Genomic DNA, 26,770 nt, shown 5'->3' with positions numbered 1-26,770 from the left:
TGCCCGGAAGAAGACAAGCATTACTCAGACTATTCTTGATAAGCATTTATAAAGAAATAAAACACTTTAATTCTCAATGTTTCTAATGTTTTAAATTACATTGCACCACATAACTATTAGTTTTACTATATATTTCATTTCCTTATTTATTTATAACCAGCAGTTTAAGTTTTTAATGTTTAATTGTTTAATATTTATAAAGGTCATGGAACGATCATATTTTTCACATTAATTATTTAAAATATTTTTGTACGGTCACTTTAACTTTCCCACACTATTGTTCAAAGTGAGGACTACCTATGTGGACAAAAATGAGAATGATGTACATTGACAGGATATTTGAGGATACCAAGGACTTAATTCTTTTTTTTTTTTCAAGGACTTAATTCTTTATAGTTGTTGCAATGGTATTGGGATGTTTATTTTAAAAAAAAAAGGATGAGAGAGGAAATCCTTGCCTTTTAGAGATACAGTTCAAGTTGTATGATGTCTAGATTTTGCTTAAAATTACATAGGAGGGAAATTCAAGGGAGAATAGATAAGACTGGCAATAAGTTGATATCTATCAAAGCTTAGTGACAAGGATGTGAAGTTTATTATATTTGATACCAAAGTACAGCAGAAAATTGGATTAAAGGTTTACTGAGCATGGCATTGCCCACCAGAGCAAGACCCACTTTTCCCGAGAGCCAGTCCCTCCCATCAGGAAGCTTCCACAAGCCTCTTATCCTTATTCATCAAAGGGCAGAAAGAATGAAAACCACAATCACAGGAAACTAACCAAACTGACCACATGGATCACAGCCTTGTCTAGCTCAATGAAACTATGAGCCATGCTGCTGTAGGGACATGGGTCATGGTGGAGAGTTCTGACAAAATGTGGTCCACTGGAGAAAGGAATGGCAAACCTCTTCAGTATTCTTGTCTTGAGAACCCCATGAACAGCATGAAAAGGAAAAAAAATATGACACTGAAAGATGAACTCCTCAGGTCAGTAGATGCCCAGAAGAGTGGAGAACAGCTACAGAAGGAAAGAAGAAGCTGAAGCCAAAGTGGAAACAATGCCCAGTTGTGGATATGTCTGGTGGTGAAAGTCAAGTCTGATGCTATTAAGAACAATACTGCTTGGGAACCCGGAATGTTGGGTCCATTGGAAGTGGTCAAATAGGAGATGTCAAGAGTGAACAATGACATTTTAGGAATCAGTGAACTAAAATGGAAAGGAATGGGTGAATTTAATTCAGATGACCATTATATCTGCTATTGTGGGCAAGAATTCCTTAGAAGAAATGCAGTAGCCCTCATAGTCAACAAGAGTCTGAAATGCAGTGTTTGGGTGCAGTCTCAAAAAAAACCAAAATAATTTCTGTTCATTTCCAAGGCAAACCATTCAATATCACAGTAATCCAAGTCTGTGTCCCAACCACTAATGCTGAAGAAGCTGAAGTTGAACGGTTCTATAAAGACCTACAAGACCTTGTAGAACTAACAACAAAAAAAGATGTCTTTTTCATTATAGGGGACTGGAATGCAAAAGTAAGAAGTCAAGAAATACCTGGAGTAACAGGCTAGCTTGGCCTTGGAGTACAAAACGAAGCCAGACAAAGGCTAACAGAACTTTGCCAAGAGAATGCACTGGTCATAGCAAACACACTCTTCCAACAATACAAGACTCTACATCACCAGATGGTCAACAATGAAATCAGACTGATTATATTCTTTGTAGCCAAAGATAAGGAAGCTCTATACAGTCAGCAAAAACAAGACCTGCAGCTGACCGACTCAGATCACAAACTCCTTATTGGAAAATTCAGGCTTAAACTGAAAAATGTAGGGAAAACCTCGAGGCCATTCAGATATGATCTAAATCAAATCCCTTATGATTACATGGTGGAAATGACATAGATTCAAGGGATCAGATCTGATAGACTGAGTGCCTGAAGAACTATGGATGGAGGTTTATAACACTGTACAGGAGGTGGTGATCAAAACCATCTCCATGGAAAAGAAATGCAAAAAGGCAAATGGTTATCTGAAGAGGCCTTACAAATAGCTGAGAAAAAAAGAGAAGGGAAAGTAAAGGAGAAAAGGAAATATATACCTGTCTGAATCAATTCAGTTCAGTTGCTCAGTTGTGTCCGAATCTTTGCAACCCCATGAACCGCGGCATGCCAGGCCTCCCTGTCCATCACCAACTCCCGGAGTCCACCCAAACTCATGTCCATCAAGTCAGTGATTCCATCCAACCATCTCATCCTCTGTCGTCCCCTTCTCCCCCTGCACTCAATCTTTCCCAGCATCAGGGTCTTTTCAAATGAGTCAGGTGGCCAAAGTATTGGAGTTTCAGCTTCAACATCAGTCCTTCCAATGAACACCCAGGACTGATCTCCTTTAGGATGGACTGGTTGGATCTCCTTGCAGTCCAAGGGACTCTCAAGAAGAGTTCCAAAAAATAGCAAGGAGAGATAATAAAGTCTTCCTGAGTGAACAATGAAAGGAATAGAGGAAAACAATAGAATGAGAAAGACTATAGATCTCTTCAAGAAAATTAGAGATACCAAGAGAACATTTCATGCAAATATAACACAATAAAGGAAAGACATGGTATGAACCTCACAGAAACAGAAGATATTAAGAAGAGGTGGCAAGAATACACAGAAGAACTATACAAAAAAGATCTTCATGACCCAGAAAACCACGATGGTGTGATCACTCACCTAGAGCCAGATATCTTGGAGTGCGAAGTCAAGTGGGCCTTAGGAAGCATCACTACAATCAAAGATAGTGGAGGTGATGGAATTCCAGCTGAGCTACTTCAAATCTGGAAAGACGAGGCTGTTAAAATGCTGCATTCAGAATGCCAACAAATCTGGAAAACTCAGCAGTGGCCACAGGACTGGAAAAGGTCAGTTTTCATTCCAGTCCCATAGAAGGGCAATGCTGAATGTTCAAACTACCACATAACTGCACTCGTTTCACACACTAACAAAGTAATGTTCACACTTCTCCAAGTTAGGCTTCAACAGTACAGACCTGAGAAGTCCCAGATGTTCAAGCTGGATTTAGAAAAGGCAGCAAAACCAGAGATCAAATTGCCAACATCTGCTGGATCATAGAAAAAGCAAGAGAAAAACATGTACTTCTGCTTCACTGACTATGCTAAAGCTTTTGACCATGTGGATCACAACAAATTGTGGAAAATTCTTAAAGAAATGGGAATACCAGACCAACTTACCTGTCTCCTGTAAAACCTGTATGCAGGTCAAGAAGCAACAGTTAGAAGTGGACATGGAACAATGGACTGGTTCCAGATTGGGAAAGGAATATGTCAAGGAAGTATATTGTCACTCTGCTTATTTAACTTATATGCAGAGTACATCATGAGACATGCCCAGCTGGATGAAGCACAAGCTGGAATTGAAATTGTTGGGAGAAATATTGATAATCTCAGATATGCAGATGACACCACCCTTATGGCAGAAAGGGAAGAGGAACTAAAAAGCATCTTGATGAAAGTGAAAGAGGAAAGTGAAAAAGCTGGCTTCAACATTCAAAAAATGAAAATCATGGCATCCAGTCCCATCACTTCATGGAAAATGGAGAATCAATGGAAACAGTGACAGACTTTATTTTCTTGGGCTCCAAAATCACTAAGATGGTGACTGCAGCCATGAAATTAAAAGACGCTTGCTCCTTGGAAAGAAAGCTATGACAAACCTATACAGCATATTAAAAAACAGAGACATTACTTTCCTGACAAAGGTCTGTATAGTCGAAGCTATGGTTTTTCCAGTAGTCATGTATGGATGTGAGAGCTGGACCATAAAGAGGGTTGAATGCTGAAGAACTGATGGTCTTGAACTGTAGTGTTTGAGAAGACTCTTGAAAGTCCGTTGGACTGCAAGGAGATCAAACCAGTGAATCCTAAAGGAAATCAAACATGAATATTCATTGGAAGGACTGATGCTGAAACTGAAGTTCCAATATTTCAGCCATCTGATGTGAAGAGCCAACTCATTAGAAAAGACCCTAATGCTGGGAAAGACTGAAGGCAGGAGGAAAAGGGGATGTCAGAGAATGAGATGGCTGGAACGCATCATCGACTCAATGGACATGAGTTTGAGCAAGTTGAGGTAGAGGGTGAACAACAGGAAGCCTGGTGTGCTGCAGTCCATGGGGTCATAAAGAGTCGGACACGACTGAGCGACTGAACAACAACAAATGCCTACTTTAATAGATATTTAAAATTTATAAAAATCTAATTGACAAGATAATGTAAAACCATCATCAAATGTTTACTTAAGATGTTCAGTTTTACTCTATGTCTCCATGGCCACAGAACAGTCAGGCAACACTGCTAAGTATAAATGCAATGCCTGGTGAGGTCTTCCTTAGTAGGAAAGAAGCTTAGTCTGTACAAGGACCCCCTATTGCTTTTTTGGTCCCCCCAAGGACAGTGGAGCATCCACCCTAAATGAGACAAGAAGAAATAAAGATTTCTTCTCCACAAGAGAATTACTTATGAACACAAGTTGATTTATACAACTTTTCCTGTAGAATATTAATAAGCCTCTAGTATCCGCTGTCATTGAAGAGGCAGAAGGGAAAAGAGATGGTTGTTTTGAAAATTGTGTTGTTTTTGTTAGCTTACAGAACTCTGACAAACATGAGAGTCAGGCAATCTACTGTGGCCAACTATTTTTTTTTTACCACTTAATCTAATTTCCAGCTTTATCGAGATATAACTGACATAAAGCACTGTGTAAATTTAAGGTGTTGATTTGATATACTTACGTATTACAAAACGATGACGATCATAGTGTTAGTAATACTTCTATCACATCACAAAATTACTACCTCTTTTACGTGGTGAGAATATATAAGATTTACTCTCCTAGCAACTTTCAAATATATAACACAGTATTGTTAACTATAATCAACATGCTGTACATCACAACCCCAGATTTATTCATCTTATGACTGGAAGTTTGCATCCTTTAACTGACAGGTCTATATTTATCTTGGCCCCTGGTAACCACCATTCTACTCTGTATTTTTTTTTTAATATAACAAAGAAAGCCCACTATTTATAACTTTTGGTAAATTACAACTTTAATTTCATAGAGGTTAAGGGCAAGACAGTTTTCTGTGGTTTTTTTTTTCACATTTGTGCCTATATTTGCCAATCAAAATACAATTCAGCTCTAGTTCTATTTATCAGCACATCTGTCATTGCTGTTGAAGATCATTATTCTATTATTCCATCAGTGTCAAAGGTGAATGGGGAAGAACATAGTTGAAGGATTGTTTATACACCAAAATTATTTAGGCTTAAATTCCAATATTCACTATGTCTTTAGGAGAAAATGTCTTGGAGATTCATTTAAATTAGTGTGGGACCACTACATTTAAAATGGATAGCCAACAGGGACCTAATGTAGTACAGGGAACATGCTCAATATTCTGGAACAATCAAACTGGGAAGATAATTTGAAAAAGAATTAATACATGTTTATGTAAATAAATAAGCATGTGAGTCTGTGTTTGTTTCAGTAATTGGCATTTGTGGTTTTGGGGGGAAAAGCAATTATCCTAACAATAGAACCAAATCTCTACAAGGGAGCACTAGCAGAAGGTTAATCTGCACTTTATGTATCGATTTTGTACTTTGACGAATGGAAGATGTAAACTGTGTCTTAACTTTTGATCCAAGTAATTATTTAGCATTACTGCTACATTAATTCATTCTGCTGCATGAAATTAAAGGCCAGTATTAGCATATTTATTAAAAATTTTTAGCTAGATTTCTTAACGCACTAGATCATTTTACAATTAATGGAAGTGAGATCTCAAAAAGCAAATGAGTGTTCCAACTATAATGGATTAAGGATACACTCTAAACTTATGCCAAGAAGTCTCCCTTCCCTGGGAAGGTACATAGATACTGATTCCCCAGTTTTCTGTCAACTGACAGAAAACGACTGGGGTCTGTTTGGCTCTGAACACTAGAAGCAGCTAATAATTCACCATCTATTGATTTGCAGTTCTCATGGCCAATGCATTTGAATTTATAGGTTTTTCTCATTGTATCTTTTAATAGGGAATTGTGATTGTCTGCACCTGTTTTAACAGGTCAAACAGGTTTTTATATGGAGTTTTTTAAACCTAATTCTAAACTGTCTTCTACATAATATTTGAGGGTTCTTTCTTTAGCAAACTACTAAAATATTTACATTGGGGGTTTTATTAGCCTTTCACTCTAATACATTGCAATTACCCAATCCTGGAAGGTCTTCAGTTATTGGAAGGAAATGCACTTGTTTCAAGCCTTAGTTTTTTTCTCATAATGAGGAAGAACAAAATGAATGGTCTGAGAAATAAATTTTAAAAGCGTGAGTCAGATGGGAGTGGGTGTAGGCTTGGACAACCGAAAGCCTGAACTACAGACTTACATATAGAAAACCAATAGATAAAAGTAGGTTGTCTGTGGCCAAAATAATTTTTGTAATAATTTATTTTGAGAATAAAACAGAAGAGAAAAAGCCAAGTGTTATGACAGAGCATAGGTGAACAATACTGATTTCCCTTCTTGTTTCAGTGTTTTTCTTCTTAAAGTGGGCCTTCTGAATTAGGGCTTCTTTTGTCACATTTGTTCGTATTTGACTGCTTCTACCTTTGCAAAGTTTTGTTTGTTTTTCACTCAGAATGAACTAGAAAGACTTCTGGTTTCAGATCTGGTATGTAAGGAACTTAGAAGTTGATGCTCCAACGAAGAACTGATGTTTTCAAACTGTGGTGTTAGATAAGACTCTTAAGAGTTCCTTGGACAGTAAGGAGATCAAACCAGTCAAACCTAAAGGAAATCAACCCTGAATGTTCATTGGAAGGACTCATGCTGAAGCTGAAGTGCCAATACTTTGGCCACCTGATATGAAGAGCTAACTCACTGGAAAAGACCCTAATGCTGGGAAAGATTGAGGGCAGGAGGAGAAGGGCACGACAGAGGATGAGACAGTTGGATGGCATCACTGACTTGATGAATATGGGTTTGAGAAAACTCTGGGAGACAGTGAAGAGCAGGGAAGCCTGGTGTGCTGCAGTCCATGGGGTTGCAAGGAGTTGGACACGACTGAAAGACTGAACAACAATAACTCCAACCTAACAATAAAGAAAGATTTGAGCAAACTGAAGATCAGCAACTCCTCTTAGATCTGTCAGAGAATTAAGGTCACGGGACAGTCTGCTGCTGAAGCAGGGGCTGAGTCTAGGGCGGATGAGGGTGATCCGAGTTGCCCAGCCTTCTGCCAAGAAACTGTCCTGGGATTAGAGTTTCTGTTGCTAGGGAAAGGTGTTGTCTCCCTGAGCCTCTTGTGGGCCCCATGGCATGATGCTGTGTCTGTATATTCCATACAAAGGTACTGTCCTTTACCTTTGTAATCTATATTTGACATTGATTAAATTTGTATAAGGGCTTCCCTGGTAGCTCAGTGGTAAAGAATCTGCCTGCCAATGTAGGAGATGTGGGTTCGATCCCTGGGTCGGGAAGATCCCTGGAGAAGGAAATGGCAACCCACTCCAGTACTTTTGTCTGGGAAATCTCATGGACAGACAAGCCTGGAGGGCTAGTCAATGGGGTTGCAAAAAAGCTCTACAAGACTTATCAACTTAACAACAACAACAAACTTGTATAAACAGCTTTAAAAAACTGGAGACACACAGGGACATACAGAGGATCACGAGTTACCGAAGCAGAAACTACCAAGCAGAAATCTCAGGAGCCGGTGCTCAGATAGGAAAACCTGCCCTGTAACTGAAGAGCTTCTGGAGGCTCGTTGTAGGAAAGCCTGAGAGATGAAATCTTCAAGGAGACTCGGTCATCAGAGAGAGAGACCCACGCTTGCATGAGTTTTATCTTCCGAAACTCATTAACAGGGTCTCGCGATAAAGACAGACAAAAATTCCCTTTCGCTTCCAGCAGTGGGAGGAGGAAGGTAGTCATTTTCAGAAATACTAGAGAGTTTTGTTTTTCTTATCAAGGCGTGCCCTCAGAAGAACCTACTGTACCAGAGTCTTACCTATCTGGGGAAAGGTGCATGCTCACTCACTCATTCGTGTCCAACTCTTTGTGACCCCGAGGACTGCAGCCTGCCAGGCCCCTGCATCCTTGGGGTTATACCAGCAGGAAGATTGGAGAGGGTTGCTATTTCCTACTCCAGGAGATCTTCCTCATCCAGGGTTTGAACCTGTAGCTCCTGCATTGGCAGGCAGATTCTTTACCACTGAGTTGGAAACCCCTATCTGGAGAGGAGAAGTACCCAATTCCAACCCACTCTAGCAATCCTGCTCCACTAAAGAGAGGGGACAAAAAGCTAAAAAGCACTGGTGAAGTTCACTGGCCAGGGCTACAGGATCATCAAAAGGCTGAAACCAAACCATAGGACTACAGAACTCTTGTTTTCCCCTATATATTACTGTTGTATATCTAACAGCCTATTTACCACAGGTCCTTTTCCCCAGGACATCATGTTCGGCATTTCCCCAGTATATCCCAAAAAACCACAAAGCATACAGAAAGGTAAAAAAAAAAAAAAAAAAGCCCAGTTAGAGAGACTGAATAAGTATCAGAACTAGAGTCAGATATGTCAGGAACTATCAGACCAGGAATAAATAAAAATATTAGATAATGTAACCAAACAGGGAGAGATTCTAATAAACAATTAAAAGGAAATGCAAAAGTAAACAACAATATAATAGAAATGAATAATGCCATTGATAGACTGAACATGGCTGAGATAAGCTCTCTCAGCTTGACAATACAATAGAAACCTCCCAAACTGAAAAACATAGAGGAAAAAAAAACCCTGAATATTCAAGAAATTTGAGATAACTACATAAGGTATAATATATCTGTAGTAGGAATACCAGAAGAAAAAAGAGAGAAATAAACAAAAGAAACATTTGAAGCAATAACAACAGAAAAATTCCCCCAAATTAATGTCAGACACCAAACCTCAGATCCAGGAAGCTCAGTGAACGCCAAGCAGGACTGATGCCCCCTGAAACCCCACACCTACACATCATATTCAAACTTCAGAAAATCAAACACAGAGTAAACAACTTGAAAGAAGAGGAAAATACACTATACCTACAAGGAGAAAAGATAAGAATTACACGTGCTCAGAATAAGAATTACTGCTCAGAAACCATGCAGGCAAGAAGAGTGGGGTGAAATATTATCATTTAAAGTATTGACAAAAACCCCCCAAAACCTAGCATTCAGTATCCTGCAAAATTAACATACAAAAGTAAAGGAGAAATGAAAACAGTGTGATACAAACAAAAACTGAGGGATTTGTTGCCAGTAGACCTACCTTGAAAGAAACTTTAAAAGAAGTTCTTCAGAAACACATGCCAGAAACAGATCTACATGAAAAAAAGGAAGAGCATCAGAGAATGAATTAATAAAGGGAAATATTTGCAAAGATACATCTGATAAAGGACTTTTATCCACAGTATACAAAAAACTCTTAAAACTCACCAGTGAGCCCATGAATAATGCAATTTAAAAATGTGCAAAAGACCTGAACAGACATCACACCAAAGAAGATAAACAGATGGCAAATAAGCATATGAAAAATTTTCAACATCATATGTCATCAGGAAAATACAAATTAAAACAACAAGATAAAAGCATACATCTATTAGAATGGCCAAATTTCCAAATATTGACAGCATCAAATGCTGGTGAGGATTCAGAGACAAAAGAATTCCTATTCATTACTGGTGGGAATGCAAAATGGTACAGCCATTTTGGAAAACAGTTTAAAGGTTTCTCACAAAATAAAATATACTCTTACCACAAGATCCTTGGTATTTACCCAAAGGACTTGAAAAGTTCTTTCCACACAAAAAAACTGCACAGGAACGCTTATTCATAATTGCCAGAAGTTGAACTCAACCAAGATATCCTTCATTAGGTGAATGGATAAGTAAACGGTGGTAGATCTAGACAAAAGAATATTAGTCTCTACCAAAATGAAATATCAAGCCATGAGAAGATATGGCTTTTATATCTGAAGGAGAAAACAAATACAATTAATAAGTAAGAGAAGTCAGTCTGAAAATTATACTGTATAATTCCAATTATGTACCATACAAGAAAAGGCAAAACTATGAAAAGAATAAAAAGATCAGTGGTTACCAGAGCTTAGTAAGGAGGAAGGAAGAAATAAGGGTTCACCAAGAATGAAACTTAATGTAAACACTGGATTTTGGGTGATAATGATGTGTTGATTGTAACAAATGTACCACTCTGGTGTAGTATGTTGAGAGTGGGGAAGGCTGGAGAAGGTGGAGGGTATTACAGGAACTCTACTTTCTTCTCAATTTTGCTGTGAATTTATAATTGTACTAAAAAATAAAGTTTATTAATTTAAATACCTGAACTTGAAAAACTAGAATAGAGCATGCTCTGACACTTCCTTCTTGGGGTCACATGTGAAAATGAAATTTTTTTCTCCCAGTAAGAAAACAGAGTTGGAGGCTGCAGCAATCAGTAGGGATCTACAGCCCATCTACCACATAATGGCATCTGCATCTTTCATAATGAAACTCTGCAAAGAAGAAAAGGGGCCCCAGGAAGCCTCACCGATGAACAACAGGGATTTGGACAAATAAAGTCACCTAGATTCTAGTGTAGAAATGCTATTTCTTGGGGAGGGAGGCAGGAGGGGGGATTGGGATGGGGAACACATCCATTACAGCCATGTAAATCAATGGCTGATTCATGTCAATGTATGGCAAAAACCACTACAATGTTGTAAAGTAATTAGCCTTCAACTAATAAAAATAAATGAAAAAAAAAAGAAATGTTATTTCTTTGATGAGATTTGCTCACTTGTCAAGAGAGTAATAAAAACAACTACTGCTCGGTGAATAAACTTTCAAAGAAATAAATGGAATATACATATTATATATAATTTTTATTCTACAAGTCTACATTTTAAAACAGAAATAAGCTAAGAAGTGTCCTCATTCATGAAAGTGGGGACGTTAAGTAGATATTTGTACAACCATGTTTATAAAAGTATCATCCAACATAGTCAAAAGATGGAAGCAACCTAAGGGTCCATTGACAAATGTATGGAGAAGCAAAATGTCATATATATGCATTGGGTTGGCCAAAAAGTTTGTTTGGGTTTTTCTATAAATTGGCTATCTAGCAATGCTTAGTTGTTCTTAACTTCATTTGAAAACATTTTAAGATTGTACTGCTTCAGCTGTCCTATCAATGTGCATTAAAAAAAAAAACTTACCATAATTGGTGAATTTTTGAGTAGCCATTTTAATATTGATGATGGAATAAAAAAGCAATATTTTTAGCATATTATGCTTTATTATTTCAAGAAAGGTAAAAAACACAACTGAGACACAAAGAAAGATTAGTGCAGTCTATGGAGACGGTGCCGTGACTTGTTGAACATGGCTGAAGTGGTTTGTGAAGTTTCATGCTGGAGATTTCTTGTTGGATGGCGCTCCATAGTTGGGCAGACCAGTGGAAGCTGACAGTGATCAAATCGAGACACTGAGATCAATGTTACGCCACACAGGAGATAGCCAACATATCCAAATATCCAAAATATCCAAATCAAGCACTGAAAATCTTGTGCACCAGCTTGGTTATGTTCATCACTTTGATGTTTGGGTCCCACATAACTTAAGCGAAAAAGCCTTCTCACCCATATTTCCATATGCTATTCTCTACTTAAAGGTAACAAAAGATCCCTTTTAAAAACAATCTGTGATGGGGGATGAAAAATGGATACTGTACAACAATGTGGAACACCAGAGATCACAGGGCAAACTGAACCACCACCAAACACAACAAAGGCCAGTCTTCATCCAAAGAAGGTGATCCCAAAGAAGGAATTGGTAGGGAGTCTTCTATAATGAGTTCCTTTGGAAAACAAAACTATTAATTCCAACAGGTACTGCTCCCAATTAGACAAACTGAAAGCAGCATTTAACGTAAAGCATCTGGAATTAGCCAACAGAAAACACATACTCTTCCACCAGGATAATGCTAGACTGCATGTCTCTTTGACAACCAGACAAAAACTGTTACAGATTGACTGGGAATCTGTATTCATCCACTGTATTCATCAGACACTGTATCTTCAGATTTCCATTTATTTTGGTCTTTACACAATTCTCTTAATGGAAAAAAATTCCCTGGAAGACTGTAAAAGGCACCTGGAACAGTTCTTTGCTCAAAAAGATAAAACGTTTTGGGAAGACGGAATAATGAAGTTGCCTGAACAATGGCAGAAGGTAGAGGAACGAAACGGTGAATACACTGTTCAATTAAGTTCTTGGTGAAAATGAAAAATGTGTCTTATTTTTACCTAAAACTGAAGAAAGTTTTATTTTTGGCCAACCCAGTAACCTACAATGGAATATTAATCAGCCTTGAAAATTCTGACATATGCTATAACATGACAAACCCTCCTGAAGGCATTGTTAAGTGAAATAAGCCAGTCATAAAATGACAAATACTAATGATTGCACTCATATGAAGTATTCAGAGTAGTTAAATTCAGACAGACCAAAGATAGAATGGTAGCTGCCAGGAGCTGAGGGAAAGGATAAATAGGGAGTTAGGTTTAATGGTTACAGAGCTTCAGTTTTGCAAAATGAAAACATTTCTGTGAATGGATCGTGATGATGATTTCCAACAATGTGAACATACTTAGTTACTGAACTGTACATTGAGAAATGTTTTTAAAATAGTAAATCTTAGGTTATGTATATTTCACCACAATTTAAAAACAGAAATAATGTTTTAGACTATCTTACTGCACTTGGGATTCTCAAGAAGCTGTATCTAAAAGAAAGATCAATATTCTGTGTTCCATAATCTTTAGAGACTGAAGAGATCAATGAGACATGACTAATGAACACATCTGAAAACAGCCAAGTTTCACACAAATATATGGATTTTATTGACACGTGATATTCCCTTACCATAATAAATAGAATGCAATCTTAATGGTTAGTGTGGAGTTGAGAAGGCAGTATTATTTTTGATAGGGGTGGTCAGATTTTGTGGTACCATTTTCTTAGAACTGCATCTAAGATGGAACCAGCATGTGGGCTGGGAATCACACAGGTGTGTGCAACAACATAATTCATAAACCCTGGTCAATACCCCCTCAATATTCCCCCAAGGTTTCCTCCCATCCCAGTTTTAACGTAATGTATCATAAAAATAGCTAGTGCCATAAAAAGTCAACATTTCAAATATAAAAATTCTTTTATACAAATATAATTCATAATATAATCATTCTTAAAATACAGCCATTTATATATGAGCTTGAAACATTATTAAAATAAATATTTTCTAGAGAAAATTTCATTTGCATCACAAAACTATAAAACAGAAGAATATAAACCTAATCCACGATTGACTCTTCAGTGTTCAGTGTGCCCATTATTTCCCCCGCTCGGTATGTGCAGTATGAAGTGCACATAGGTAGCCTGAAAACACACATCGCCCTCCCTACACCTAGATTTTGAATTTCATGTACATCTACATGGAGCGCCCACAGTCTTTCTGCCTGCACATTCTGTACCTGTGTTATGAACGGTTTTCCTGTACCAATACACATTAAAGCATTTTTCCAGCCATCCTTCAGTTCAGATATCTTATAAATTTGCTACTTTCTGGAAGCAGAACCATTCACTGCTAAATCAAGGGAGCTACATCTTTGTTCCCTGCATGGGACTGTAACAGCCCATGTTTTCTGATTGTCTAAATTATTTGGATTTGGGTATTGCTGAACGGTACTAAGCCTGATTTCCAGGACTAGGAAGTTCTGTCTCCTGACACTAAGATCTTAGTGTCTCCTGACACTTAGATGTTGCATGGTGCATATTTGATGTGCTGTCTTGAACCTCTCACAGCATTCCATTCCTTGCTTGGAAATAGAACTGTCTGAATCCTTAACAGACAATCTAGCTGTGTTTTTAAATATCATGGAGAAAGTAGAGAAGAAGGTATACAAACTGATAGAAGCCACTCAAGTTCCAGTTAGCACTACTTAATTGTATCTCTAAATAGTATAATTACAGATCTTCTCTACTATTACAAATGAGTAAGTCTGACTAAATAGTAAGCTGAAGAATTAATCTGGCTGACGTTTACAGCCACTTTTTCAGTGACCACCAAAGAGAAAAGTTTTCAGGGAAGGCTGACTGGCGAACACAAGTGGTAAATCTTCAAGGATTTGAAGTACCTGTCACATAATTTGACCACTGCCAGGAAGCCATGGATCCAGACCCAGGGGAGTGTCCTTAATTCCTCTTACCCACATTTCTTCTTCTTTTTTCCAAAAAAAAAAAAAAAATCATTCCTCCTTGTCTTCTGAGGCAGAAACTTTTTCCCTTCAACTCCCATGTGTGGACGTCCCAGGCGAACATTTCCTCTGCTCTCTAGAGCTTGGTTTCTTGCACCTCTTCTTCAGTCTCTTCCTTCAGAGCAGCAATGTTAGAGCGAGACTTCTGCCTGCTTGAGTTCCGCTGGGGCAAGAGCTTCAAGCGGTCTGCGGGGCTGATGGCCTGCCGGAAGAGGCTCTTCTCGCTCAGCATCCTCTGGATGGAGTCATACTGCCGCACCTTGTTCTCCTCTATGACCTAGGGAAGTGGCCGTTAGTGAGACCTTGGACAAGGATGCAGGGCAGGCCACAGCAAGACAAGAGCGGCACCAGCTCAGAGGAGGAGGAAAGCCAGAAAGAACACAGCATCCAGAGGCTCATCTGTTCATTTCACTACTCAGTCCTTTCGCTTTATAGAGTTTCTACCACTTGTGATATTAGCTGTAATTTTCTACTTAGAAGCTGAAAGTTTTGTTTTTTTTTTTAATTGCTACAGTACTAAACAATGTGCTTCTTCAGAGAACTTTAGAGGAACTAAGTGGGCTTTGAAAACAAGAATTATTTGTATTAGATCCCTGACGTATTAACCTTAAAAATAAGTGAAAGTCCACAGCACCATAAAGAGTTGGATGTCTTCAACAGTGGATTTAAAGCTTAATAATTTGGAATTGGTCAGGGTATGCCTTAGTTTGGGCTTCCCTGGTGGCTCAGTCAGTAAAGAATTCACCTGCAATTCAGGAGACCGCCTCCTATACAGGAGACCCAGGTTTGATCCCTGGGTCAGGAAGATAACCTGGAGAAGGAAATGGCAACCCACTCTAGTATGCTTGCCTGAGAAATTCCATGGACAGAGGAGCCTGGCAGGCTCCAGCCAGTAGGGTTGCAAAAAGTCAGACATGACTTAGGGACTAAACCACCACTTGCATGAGTTTACTGCACCTCCTTCACATGTTCAAGCTGAACCTGGTCACAGCTGGGCAAGAGGGTGCAAGTTGGCCCCCTAATTTATCACGTGAAGCTTAGTAATAATAATGGTAATAACTATCCTTCATTAAGAAAAACATTTACCTCGAGGAGTCTCAAAATTCTTAATAGAAATGATGTGGTCCAGATAGGAAAATAAGAAGTGAAACTCTCACTGCTTGCAGATGACATGATCCTCTACATAGAAAACCCTAAAGACTCTACCAGAAAATTACTAGAGCTAATCAACGGATATAGTAAAGTTGCAGGATATAAAATTAACACACAGAAATCCCTTGCATTCCTATACACTAACAATGAGAAAACAGAAAGAGAAATTAAGGAAACAATACCATTCACCATTGCAACAAAAAGAATAAAATACTTAGGAGTATATCTACCTAAAGAAACAAAGACCTATACATAGAAAACTATAAAACACTGATGAAAGAAATCAAAGAGGACACAAACAGATGGAGAAATATACCATGTTCATGGATTGGAAGAATCAATATTGTCAAAATGGCTATACTACCCAAAGCAATCTATAGATTCAATGCAATCCCTATTAAGCTACCAATGGTATTTTTCACAGAACTAGAACAAATAATTTCACAATTTGTATGGAAGTACAAAAAACCTCGAATAGCCAAAGTAATCTTGAGAAAGAAGAATGGAACTGGAGGAATCAATCTGCCTGACTTCAGACTCTACTACAAAGCCACAGTCATCAAGACAGTATGGTACTGGCACAAAGACAGAAATATAGATCAATGGAACGGAATAGAAAGCCCAGAGATAAATCTACGAACCTATGGACAACTTATCTTCAACAAAGGAGGCAAGGATATACAATGGAAAAAAGACAACCTCTTTAACAAGTGGTGCTGGGAAAACTGGTCAACCACTTGTAAAAGAATGAAACTAGAACACTTTCTAACACCATACACAAAAATAAACTCAAAATGGATTAAATATCTAAATGTAAGACCAGAAACTATAAAACTCCTAGAGGAGAACATAGGCAAAACACTCTCCAACATAAATCACAGCAGGATCCTCTATGACCCACCTCCCAGAATATTGGAAATAAAAGCAAAAGTAAACAAATGGGACCTAATGAAACTTAAAAGCTTTTGCACAACAAAGGAAACTATAAGCAAGGTGAAAAGACAGCCCTCAGATTGGGAGAAAATAATAGCAAACAAAGCAACAGACAAAGGATTAATCTCAAAAATATACAAGCAACTCCTCCAGCTCAACTCCAGAAAAATAAATGACCCAATCAAAAAATGGGCCAAAGAACTAAACAGACATTTCTCCAAGAAAGACATACAGATGGCTAACAAACACATGAAAAGATGCTCAACATCACTCATTATCAGAGAAATGCAAATCAAAGCCACAATGAGGTACCATTACACACCAGTCAGGATGGCTGGTATCCAAAAGTCTACAAGCAATAAATGCTAGAGAGGGTGTGGAGAAAAGGGAACCCTCTTACACTGTTGGTGGGAATGCAAACTAGTATAGCTGCTATGGAGAACAGTGTGGAGATTTCTTAAAAAACTGGAAACAGAATTGCCATATGACCCAGCAATCCCACTTCTGGGCATACACACCAAGGAAACCAGATCTGAAAAAGACACGTGCACCCCAATGTTCATCGCAGCACTGTTTATAATAGCCAGGACATGGAAGCAACCTAGATGCCCATCAGCAGACGAATGGATGAGGAAGCTGTGGTACATATATACCATGGAATATTACTCAGCCATTAAAAAGAATTCATTTGAATCAGTTCTAATGAGATGGATGAAACTGGAGCCCATTATACACAGTGAAGTAAGCCAGAAAGATAAAGACCATTATAGTATCCTAACACATATATATGGAATTTAGAAAGATGGTAATGATAACCCTATATGCAAAACAGAAAAAGAGACACAGATGTACAGAACAGACTTTTGGATTCTGTGGGAGAAGGCGAGGGTGGGATGTTTCAAGAGAACAGCATCGAAACATGTATATTATCTATAGTGAAACAGATCACCAGCCCAGGTTGGATGCATGAAACAAGTGCTCAGGCCTGGTGCACTGGGAAGACCCAGAGGGATTGGGTAGAGAGGGAGGTGGGAGGGGGGACCGGGATGGGGAATACATGTAAATCTATGGCTGATTCATGTCAATGTATGACAAAACCCACTACAATATTGTAAAGTAATTAGCCTCCAACTAATAAAAACAAATGAAAAAAAAAAAAAATAAATGATGTGGTATATCATCACCAGAGTTTCCTTCTGACTAAACCCAAAGGAATTTGTACACATCACTTGAAAGAATCTGTGGCAGTTTTGAAAGCACAAAGAGAACGTGGTTGGGAGAGGCACGAAGATGAGCTCCACATAATGGCTAAAAATGAAATAAACCTTTCGCCAACTGCATTGAAATCATACATCAGATTGCAAGACAATCCAGGCCCGGCCTGGAGCACATCCAAGGGAGATTTAGTTTCTGAAAGCATTGGGACTTAGTCTTTTTTATTACTTAATCCCCAAATAAAAGACTCAATAAGTATAGATATTCTAATTTATTAATGTAACTTAATGATAAGCTGCTATTTTAGATTTGCTGAATTCCAACCTCACCTTGTTGCTCAGATCAAAGTGAGAAACTTGGGCAGGTATGTATTTGGAGTAAAGCTGGATGGTTGTATGACATGTGTTATAAGGAAGAGCTTGTACATTGCTGTGACTTACAGGAATGATCATATAGAAGACTGTTATCGAGAATCAAAGGAAAGATAAAATCTAAGGTAAATTATAAACACTCACCAAAAATCGCTGACATTCCAACATTGCTTCTATCCTGTGTTCAGAGAGGATTACTGTGCAATCAGCAAATGCTTGTTTTAGGGTTCTTCGAATGATCTGGTATGTTCTAGGGGAAAAAAATATATATAATACCACAGAACATTAATAACCTGTCTCTATCCTCGATAACAGACCTATTGTTCTATCGATTTAATTCTTTAAATTACTTCTCTTTTCTTGAATCCTTTTAACATAATGTTGAGAGACAGAGTCAGCTACAATCTAGTTTCCAAACATAGCATAGATTCTAAGTTTTCATAAATAAATAGGACAAATATTTGGGAAAAAATTTCACAAAACTTGAAAAAAATTTCCCAAATAAACATGTTTTTAATTATGTATAATCACTAGTAGTTCTTTGTTTTGTGCTATAAATATTTCCTATGGTATAAATGGGATAGTAAGGAAAACCATAAGGATTCAATTACACCTGTGTAACTAAATATTTCACCATGTAATGATAAGGGGGAAGAGTTTGTATGAAATTCTAAAATTATACTTAGAAGAGAAAACACAGCTCTTATACTGGGAAATAAGTACCTGTACTAATGTCAAGTGGTAATTTTTCTATTGGGCAATTACTTTATATCTAGAGGGTGGTCTGCTTGCAGACATGACAGCCTGATGGAAATTTGTGTCAATATGAAATAGGTCTCAATGATTCGTTCTCCTCCCTGTATTAGTAAATGACAGGAATTCTGAAACTCACATTGGATCCAAATGAGCACTGGGTTCATCAAGCAGCAAGATCTTTGCTTTACTGAGAACAGATCTGGCCAAGCACATCAACTGCTTGTGGCCATGGCTTAGAACACAACCCCCATCCACAAGGACAAAATCAAGCTTCCCAGGAAACTGCTCGATCACAGATCTGAGTCCGACCTGCAGAAAAGAGGGAAAATGCTATGCTTAGGAGGGGTAGTTCACGTACTACAGGGTTAAAAACATTTAAGAGGCTGACAATCTGAAAAGACACACAGGAGTTCTAAAAGTTTAAATTTCACACCAACTCCCCTCTACCACCACCATTCTTACTACTTGGCTTTAATTGAACAGAAGACTGTATAATCTTGGCAGTTCTAAATCACTGGTCTACAGAATATTTCAGTTCTGTACTTTGTCTTTCACGAGATTTTCAATGAGTTCCTATTCTGTGCCAGGTCATGCAATAGGGTTTAAAGAGATGATGACTGGCAAAGTTCAGGGTTTATAAAGACATACACAGATAAGTAAACACAGTTGAAGATACGATAATATAATAATAGATAAAGAAAAGATAATATATATAGAATACAGTTACTCTATCCTAACAGAGTCCTTTATGCCACCTTCCATTCTCTGCTCTGCCATAATAGAAAATGAAATGCAGCACTAAAAAAATCAACTGGCAAGCCGTTGAGGGATGGGATGGGGAGGGAGGGGGGAGGGCGGTTCAGGATGGGGGACACATGTACACCCATGGCTGATTCATGTCAATGTATGGCAAAAACCACCATAATATTGTAAAGTAATTAGCTTCCTATTAAAATAAATAAATTAATTAAAACAAAAACAAAAAACTGACTTTAAGAAAGTGATCAAACTATGAGGTAAAAGTAACTGGATGTAAAATAGTGATATATTGGGAATTCACTGGTGTCCAGTGGTTAGGAAACCAACCTTCTATTGTAGAGGGCATGAGTTCAATCTCTGGTTGGGGAACTAAGATCCCACAGGCTGTACAGTACAGCCAAAAAAAACCAAAAAAACTAGTGGTGTATAACTGGAGATTTAAAGGTACCTAGATATTAGGGTAGAATATGAGAATTCTGGTAGGGTCAATGACTTTTTTTTTTAAGCTAGATAGAAAAAAAATAGGTTGCAAGTGCAAATGAGATATAGAAATCCATTCTTTCAAAATAAAACAAAAATGAAATCTTCCCTCATCATATCACTTATTTAAATAAATGTGAATTGACATACATATTTTTGCCAAGTGTTGCTGAGTACTTGAGAGCTAAAGAGATACATAAATTATTATATCCTGCCCTTGGGAAGTTTGAGATTTAGTATTGGGAGGTGAGATATGTTCCCACCTACCTGTAATATAGGCAGAAAGAGATAATGGCCTAAGACAGACTCTCATGAGTTCAGTGATGAAGTCAGAGATGGCCCACATCACTGTGTTTGTTCAGTAAATATAAACTATGTGCCCATGATATGTATTGTAGACAATACTCCTTGACTGGATTTCTCTTTAAAGCAACCTCACTCTGTGAGAATTCATCAATGTTTGAAAAGTTTCTGAGAAGGCATGGAATGTAAACACATTAATTAGACAAAGGGGACTACTCTGAGGTATTCTGAAAGACTCAAACATAAAACTAATTTGGGATCTGAATAGCTGAGAATGTGAATGAGGGCTCTCTCGAGTGAGGAGCTGGAGGACTTGGGTTCTTTCTCTCTTCAGCTTGCGCTTTTCATTGGCTTCAGCCTGTGAACCTGCTACATCTCTCCCTTCTTAAAACAAAAACAAACCCCTCACTTGCCTCCAGCTTTTCCTTTAGCTATTATTTAATATTTACCCTTTTGTCATCTAGAAATCTTAAACAATGAGTGCACATCTATTGTCTCAACTGCCTGAGACCACAGAACATTTTTCCCCTTCTTCAAACATCTAATCCTTGGCTTATGAGAAACCACACCCTCTCCAACCATTTCTACCTATTATCATGTGTAGGTAACTCTCCCTCTTCCTGTCCCTTGAATATTAGTTTTCCTCATTGCCAGCTCTCCAAACACTTCTTCCGAGATCTCATTCATTCTTAGGGTCTCGACTACCACTGATAAGCGAATGATTTTTCACCTTTATCTCCACCCCCAGGCCTCTTTCAAATGCTTCTTAATCTTACTCATTCTCACTAACCCTAAACTGAATAACAACTGAATCCAGGCCATTATTATCTCTTAAGCTTCATGCTACAGATCTCAAGTTGATTTGTCACCCCAAAACCCCACAGGAACCCTTCTAAAATAGAGGTTTGACCCTATGGTTTCTCTGATTTAAAACCTACAGTGGCTGTTCTGACAGAATAACTGAACTCTCTCACATGGCAGACAAGGCACTCAGAACCCAGCCCTCTCTACCTTTACTTCCAGTAGCACTAAACGCACAGCTTATAGCTCCCTCTACACCTTGACCTTCTCAGGTCTGTGCCATAGCTTAGCATGGAGTACCCTTCCAAATACCCCTGGTCAGCTGCTAGGTCAGTCAGGCACACAGTCCCAGAAGCATGGGTGCAAGTTCCCTTGTTAGACTGTCAGCTTCCTGAGCATAAAGACACATGCTCAGTGCCCTTGCTGGACTCACTGCCAGCCTCAACACATCCATCCATTTGTTCAACAAATGTGCACTGAGCCCCTAGAATGCTGACCCAACAAGACAAACACGGCTTTGATGAATGATTTTAAAACATCCAAATTTAAAGAAGAATGACAAATGGGAAATGGTGCTAGGTTTAGCTCTGCCAATATAGACCATGATCTAATACCAGTCACTTCATCTGCATACCTCCATTTCCTCATTTTTAAGATTCTATAAAACTTCTTTTTAAAAAGTATAAAATAAGGAGTTTTTTTTAACACTATAAGTCAGTATTTTCTTCAGATGAATCAGAAATATTGGGGAATTTTTTAAAAGTCAAATTAAGCATCAAGAAAACTACTGATAAAATACTAAAATTTGGAAGTCACACACAAGTAGCTTTCAGTCTGCACCCCACCACTCCCTTGCTGACGATGTCAACTGTGTTACTGGAAGTCTCACCTAACTCACTGGGAAAATATGGGGAAAATAATAGGATAGACTATAATGGGGATTATAATGGGGATTAAATGAGATAATTTGCGGAAAGATCTTGCCACAGCGTATAGCACAGGGTAAGCATCTAATCCACCCTAAGTATTAGTATTGTTAGAACCTGGGGAATTCCGAGTCATGGGCCTGGTCACTGAAACACTTCACAGATATGACAGCATGATTTGTAAGATTTCCCCTTTGTAAGTTACCGTAGAAGGCAAGTTAGCAGGAAGTATTACAATACTAATGATTTACACCATGCCCCTAGTAACAGGGTTAGGACTTTGCTAAGAATGTTTCACAGTATGTATTCTCCCTTTTTAGATTCACACCACTCATACCCTCATCTATTAAGGCCACACTGGGAAAGCTACTTTAGTGAGTTATACTTTGTACTTTCCTGTGACAAAGAGCTGAACAAAGTCTGTAGTTTTTACCCAAATGGAACTTCTTAACACAGTAAACAAGTACCTAAATATATAGCAGTGTTATAGAGAACAAAACTATGCAATGAGTGACGGAGAGGCAGACCAATCCAGGGTGCATTTTGCCACATTTCTATCTTACTGTTTAACTCCCTACCAAGTATAGTAAAAAATCTTTTAAAACCATATTCACTAGAGAAAGGTGAACCTAAGTTAGTAAATCTTTAAATTTGAAGCCAGTGAATATTTAATGTACTAATTACCTATTTCCTGCCTGATATGGTGACAGGCTTTAGAGAGAAAATAGGAAGCAAGACAGACTAGTAATTAGTTTTGAAAAGATACAAAGCCCTTATTACCAACTCCATGTGCCAATAAGAATGGCTTAAATTAACCTCGTGATTTTTTTTGGTGCTTAGTAACAGATTCCTTAATATACTCTTAATGGGAGTTTATTAAATCCTAGGTATTATGGCAGACCTGGGAATTCAAAGATGAGTAACACCAGGCTCTGCCTTGAAGGAAATCATGGTTCAAATGGGGAGAAAACTAACAAGTGGGAAATAACTGCTCAAAGAGAAAAGTGCTATTGGAAGAAAAAAAAAATACTGAAAGGGAACTTGCTACAGAAATCATATAATTTAGTGATCTTTAACAGCAGAATTCTTTAAAAATAAATACCTATACTTACATACATGCATATGCACATATGTGTGTGTGTGTGTGTGTATACTATGTTATTTGCACTATTGCCACAAACCATTTTTCAATAGATTAAAAACAAATATAAACTTTAGCTTAGTCTGTTCAAACTAAAGTGAATTTTAAATATATGGAATCTCAACATTTCTAATTATTTTCATTCCAAGTTAGCATTGCAAATAACTTAAAGCATCCACAGTTTGTGGATATAAAGAACTTTAGGAAAAAAGCATTTGCCAGCTTTCTGTGACTGAACTGATAAATCATACATACTTCCAAACTTCTGTTTACAAAGAACAAATTTTATCTTGTGACACATCAAACTAAAAAATGTGTTACAGTCTGAAAAGGACCAGGCATTTTCTTCAAAGTATCAACTTTTGCGATTGTTGCACTCTGAAATGTTATTATAGAGCAGGAGTTTGTTCTTGTGACAAGGAAACATGGGGAAAAAAAAAAAAGGAAAGTGAAGTGTAGTTGGACTGGGAAGTCCATTGATAGGTAGTTACAAAGATAGACTCTGTCAACTCCTTTAGACCTTTGTTTTGCTACTCTACAGGTTTTCCAGGACAAATTTTCAGCTTAAAAGGCCACTATTTCTGCTATTTAGCTTGCTCTCTAAAATAGCTTACCTGACTATTGATGTGTAAAGAAGGAAGCTATTTTACAAGCAATCTAAGGAGCAAACAATTCCCAAAAAGTCTCCATTCCAAAACCATTCTATCAGTTTGGATAACACTGAGTAACACTGAGACTGCGGTGAAGGAGCTTGAGATGATAGACAATGTCAGGGCACCTCACTGTGGGGAAAGGGTCTGTGATCCAGAAACCAAGGAGGGAGGGAGCTGCACCCCTCACCTACCCCAGCCAAGCTCCTCAGACGTCTCAACGCTCAGCGTGCTCATGACAAACGGTGAAACCCGTGTGGATCACAAGGCTGCCTTCACGACACATTACACATGAACAATTTATTTTTTTCATTTAAATAAACTAATCAAATCATTCATTCATTCATTCATTCAACCCATATTTACTGAACACCACCCACATGCCCCACACTGCTCTAGGCTCTGGAAACACCACAGAGACTCATCCCTGCCCTCAAGGAGCTTACAAGCCTGTGGGGAAGTGGACAAGTTAAGAGGCGAATCTCTCTCTCGTGTGGACAAAGCTGTGACAGGCATGGAGGTACAGGAGACACCTCGGAGAGCTCCTCACACCTGGAGCATCAGGGCAGGTTTCTGGGAAGAAGTGAGGTATAAGCAGAGGCCTGAATGATGAGGAGGGGCAGGTAGTGAAGGGCTAGCAGGGTGTCCCAGCCACACAGCATGTGAAAAAGCCTCTGCAAAACAGCACAAGGTGCCTTAGAGGAACCAAATAAATTCAGTGTAGCTGGATCCTGGTAAGCAGGGGCAGTTGTGGAGGGAGTTTAGAGACAGGCAGAGACAAAATCACATCAACTATGAGCAGTGTGGACTTTGTCTAAAAGGCAATAAGGAGCCATAAGAAGGGGAGAAACAAGCAATCAGATGCAAGGCTGCAAAGGGCAGAATGAACTGTAAGGAGCCAGTAAGAGAGAAAGTGGAAAGGGGTCTATTTCAAAAATCCACACAAGAATGAGGAGTGTTGTGAGATGGGGACAAAGAAAAGTGAATATATTCTAGATATTTGCAGGCAACACCTTTGACAGGTGGAGACAGGTAGAGAAATTGGGAGTCAAGGATGAGCACCAGATCTTGGCTTTGGGCAACAAGAAGCTGGTGATGCCATTCACCGAGACTGGAAATGCAAGACAACTGTGTGGGTGATGCAGCTACGAAACTCACTTATGGACATAAGATGCCTGTCCATGCTGAAACGTCAGTGAGGAAGCTCTGGGAACAGGCAGATTTGGGAGTCATTAGCACAGAAGAATTAGTTAGAGCTATGAAGATGCATGATATTTTCCAGGAAGAGTAAGTAAAGTAAGACAACAAATAGGATTCTGTCAAACAGGAACATATAAAAGACAACCAGGTAAAGACCACATGAAAACATGACTATAGTAGCTAATGTTCACTGACTGTTACTTGCCAGGCCCTAGGCTGGGCCTCTTATACATACTAGCCTGAACATTTATAGCAACCCTACCAATTTATTAGACCACAATGTTAGGGGTCTAATTTTTTTTTTCTTTCTCCCTCAAGATTCAGCCTCCTTTGAAATTCTCCTGGTCTACACAGCTGGCAGTCAGAGCTCCTAGGGAGAACTATCTGGTCCTCAGTGGTTTCAGTTCAGTTTAGTCGCTCAGTCATGTCCGAATCTTTGCGACCCCATGAATCGCAGCACGCCAACCCTCCCTGTCCATCACCAACTCCCGGAGTTTACTCAAACTCATGCCCATCGAGTCGGTGATGCCATCCAGCCATCTCATCCTCTGTTGTCCCCTTCTCCTCCTGCCCCCAATCCCTCCCAGCATCAGGGTCTTTTCCAATGAGTCAACTCTTCGCATGAGGTGGCCAAAGTACTGGAGTTTCAGCTTTAGCATCAGTCCTTCCAGTGAACACCCAGGACTGATCTCCTTCAGGATGGACTGGTTGGATCTCCTTGCAGTCCAAGGGACTCTTAAGAGTATTCTTTCATAGTTCCAGGTCATAGACAAAAACTCTTTCTCTCCCTTGGACTTGTTTAAATTCATCCATTGAATGATAAGGTGTACAATGCCAGGATGAAGGCCTGGGCCTAGGGCACAAAGGGTGAAAGAGCTGTTCTGACCACCAGTTTTGCTCCCAAGTCTTAGAGTTTGTAACTAGGCATGTTCCTCATGGCTTCAGAAGATCCAGTCCAGATGTGCAAAGGACCCACCTGGAGTTAGGACTAAATCCAAGGTAGGAATAGAGTATTTCTTGGCCTGACATTGTCTTCATGAGCTCTTTTAACTTCCCTTTCAGGGAAAGGGGAATTTCAAAGAAGGTGCTCTTGGGATAAGATTCAAGTGTTAACTCTCTGCTATAACTCAGTTCATTTCCCTCTAGAGAAATGAGTCACACTAAGGTCAGAGACAGGCCCAGATGAGATGATATTCAATCCCAGTTTTCCCTGGCCAGTCCTGGCTGACATCTTTCGTCCCAGTCTCCTGTCCAGGTGAGTAATGGACACATCCCCGAATGGTCCTATTTGGGCAAAGCGTATGATCAACCATATAGGATTAAACCCAGACCCCATAACTTGTAAGCCAATGTAGTTTCTGCTTCTCCGGGCTTTTGCTACTTTGTCTGTGCTCTATTCTAATGCTACTTCAACAAAAATTTACCAATACTCCTCAAATACATGACATTAATACAAAGACAGCAGCAGCAACTTTATGAACAGCAAATTATTTTAAAAAGACCAGTAAAAAGATATACCTAAATATGAGCTGATCAAATAAAAATCTAAACAGGTAAAATTTTTGCATTATACTAGCATTTAAAGTGCTTATGCTATACCCAGGTCTGGGGCATCCAAGCCCCTGCCCCAGCGGCAGGCCACTGCTGATCCATACCTCCACGGGAGACA

The 26,770-nt window shown here is 38.8% G+C and overlaps 1 protein-coding gene across 1 annotated transcript in view; it reads right to left on the bottom strand.

Annotated features, from left to right (window-relative positions):
• Window positions 1-12,977: 12,977 nt before the first annotated feature.
• The window catches only part of CFTR (CF transmembrane conductance regulator), a 183,942-nt gene continuing 170,149 nt past the window's right edge, over window positions 12,978-26,770 (bottom strand). Inside the window, exons 26-28 of the mRNA XM_070476808.1 lie at window positions 18,978-19,150; window positions 18,230-18,335; window positions 12,978-14,691 (exon numbers count right to left, since the gene is read on the bottom strand). Coding sequence (XP_070332909.1) covers window positions 14,491-14,691; window positions 18,230-18,335; window positions 18,978-19,150 — 480 coding nt within the window. The 3' untranslated portion in view covers window positions 12,978-14,490. The remainder of the gene's footprint in view (window positions 14,692-18,229; window positions 18,336-18,977; window positions 19,151-26,770) is intronic.

The sequence above is a fragment of the Odocoileus virginianus genome, chromosome 1 (genome assembly GCF_023699985.2).
Source record: "Odocoileus virginianus isolate 20LAN1187 ecotype Illinois chromosome 1, Ovbor_1.2, whole genome shotgun sequence".
Taxonomy (NCBI): Eukaryota; Metazoa; Chordata; class Mammalia; order Artiodactyla; family Cervidae; genus Odocoileus; species Odocoileus virginianus.
This window is presented reverse-complemented; position numbering and strand designations above follow the sequence as displayed.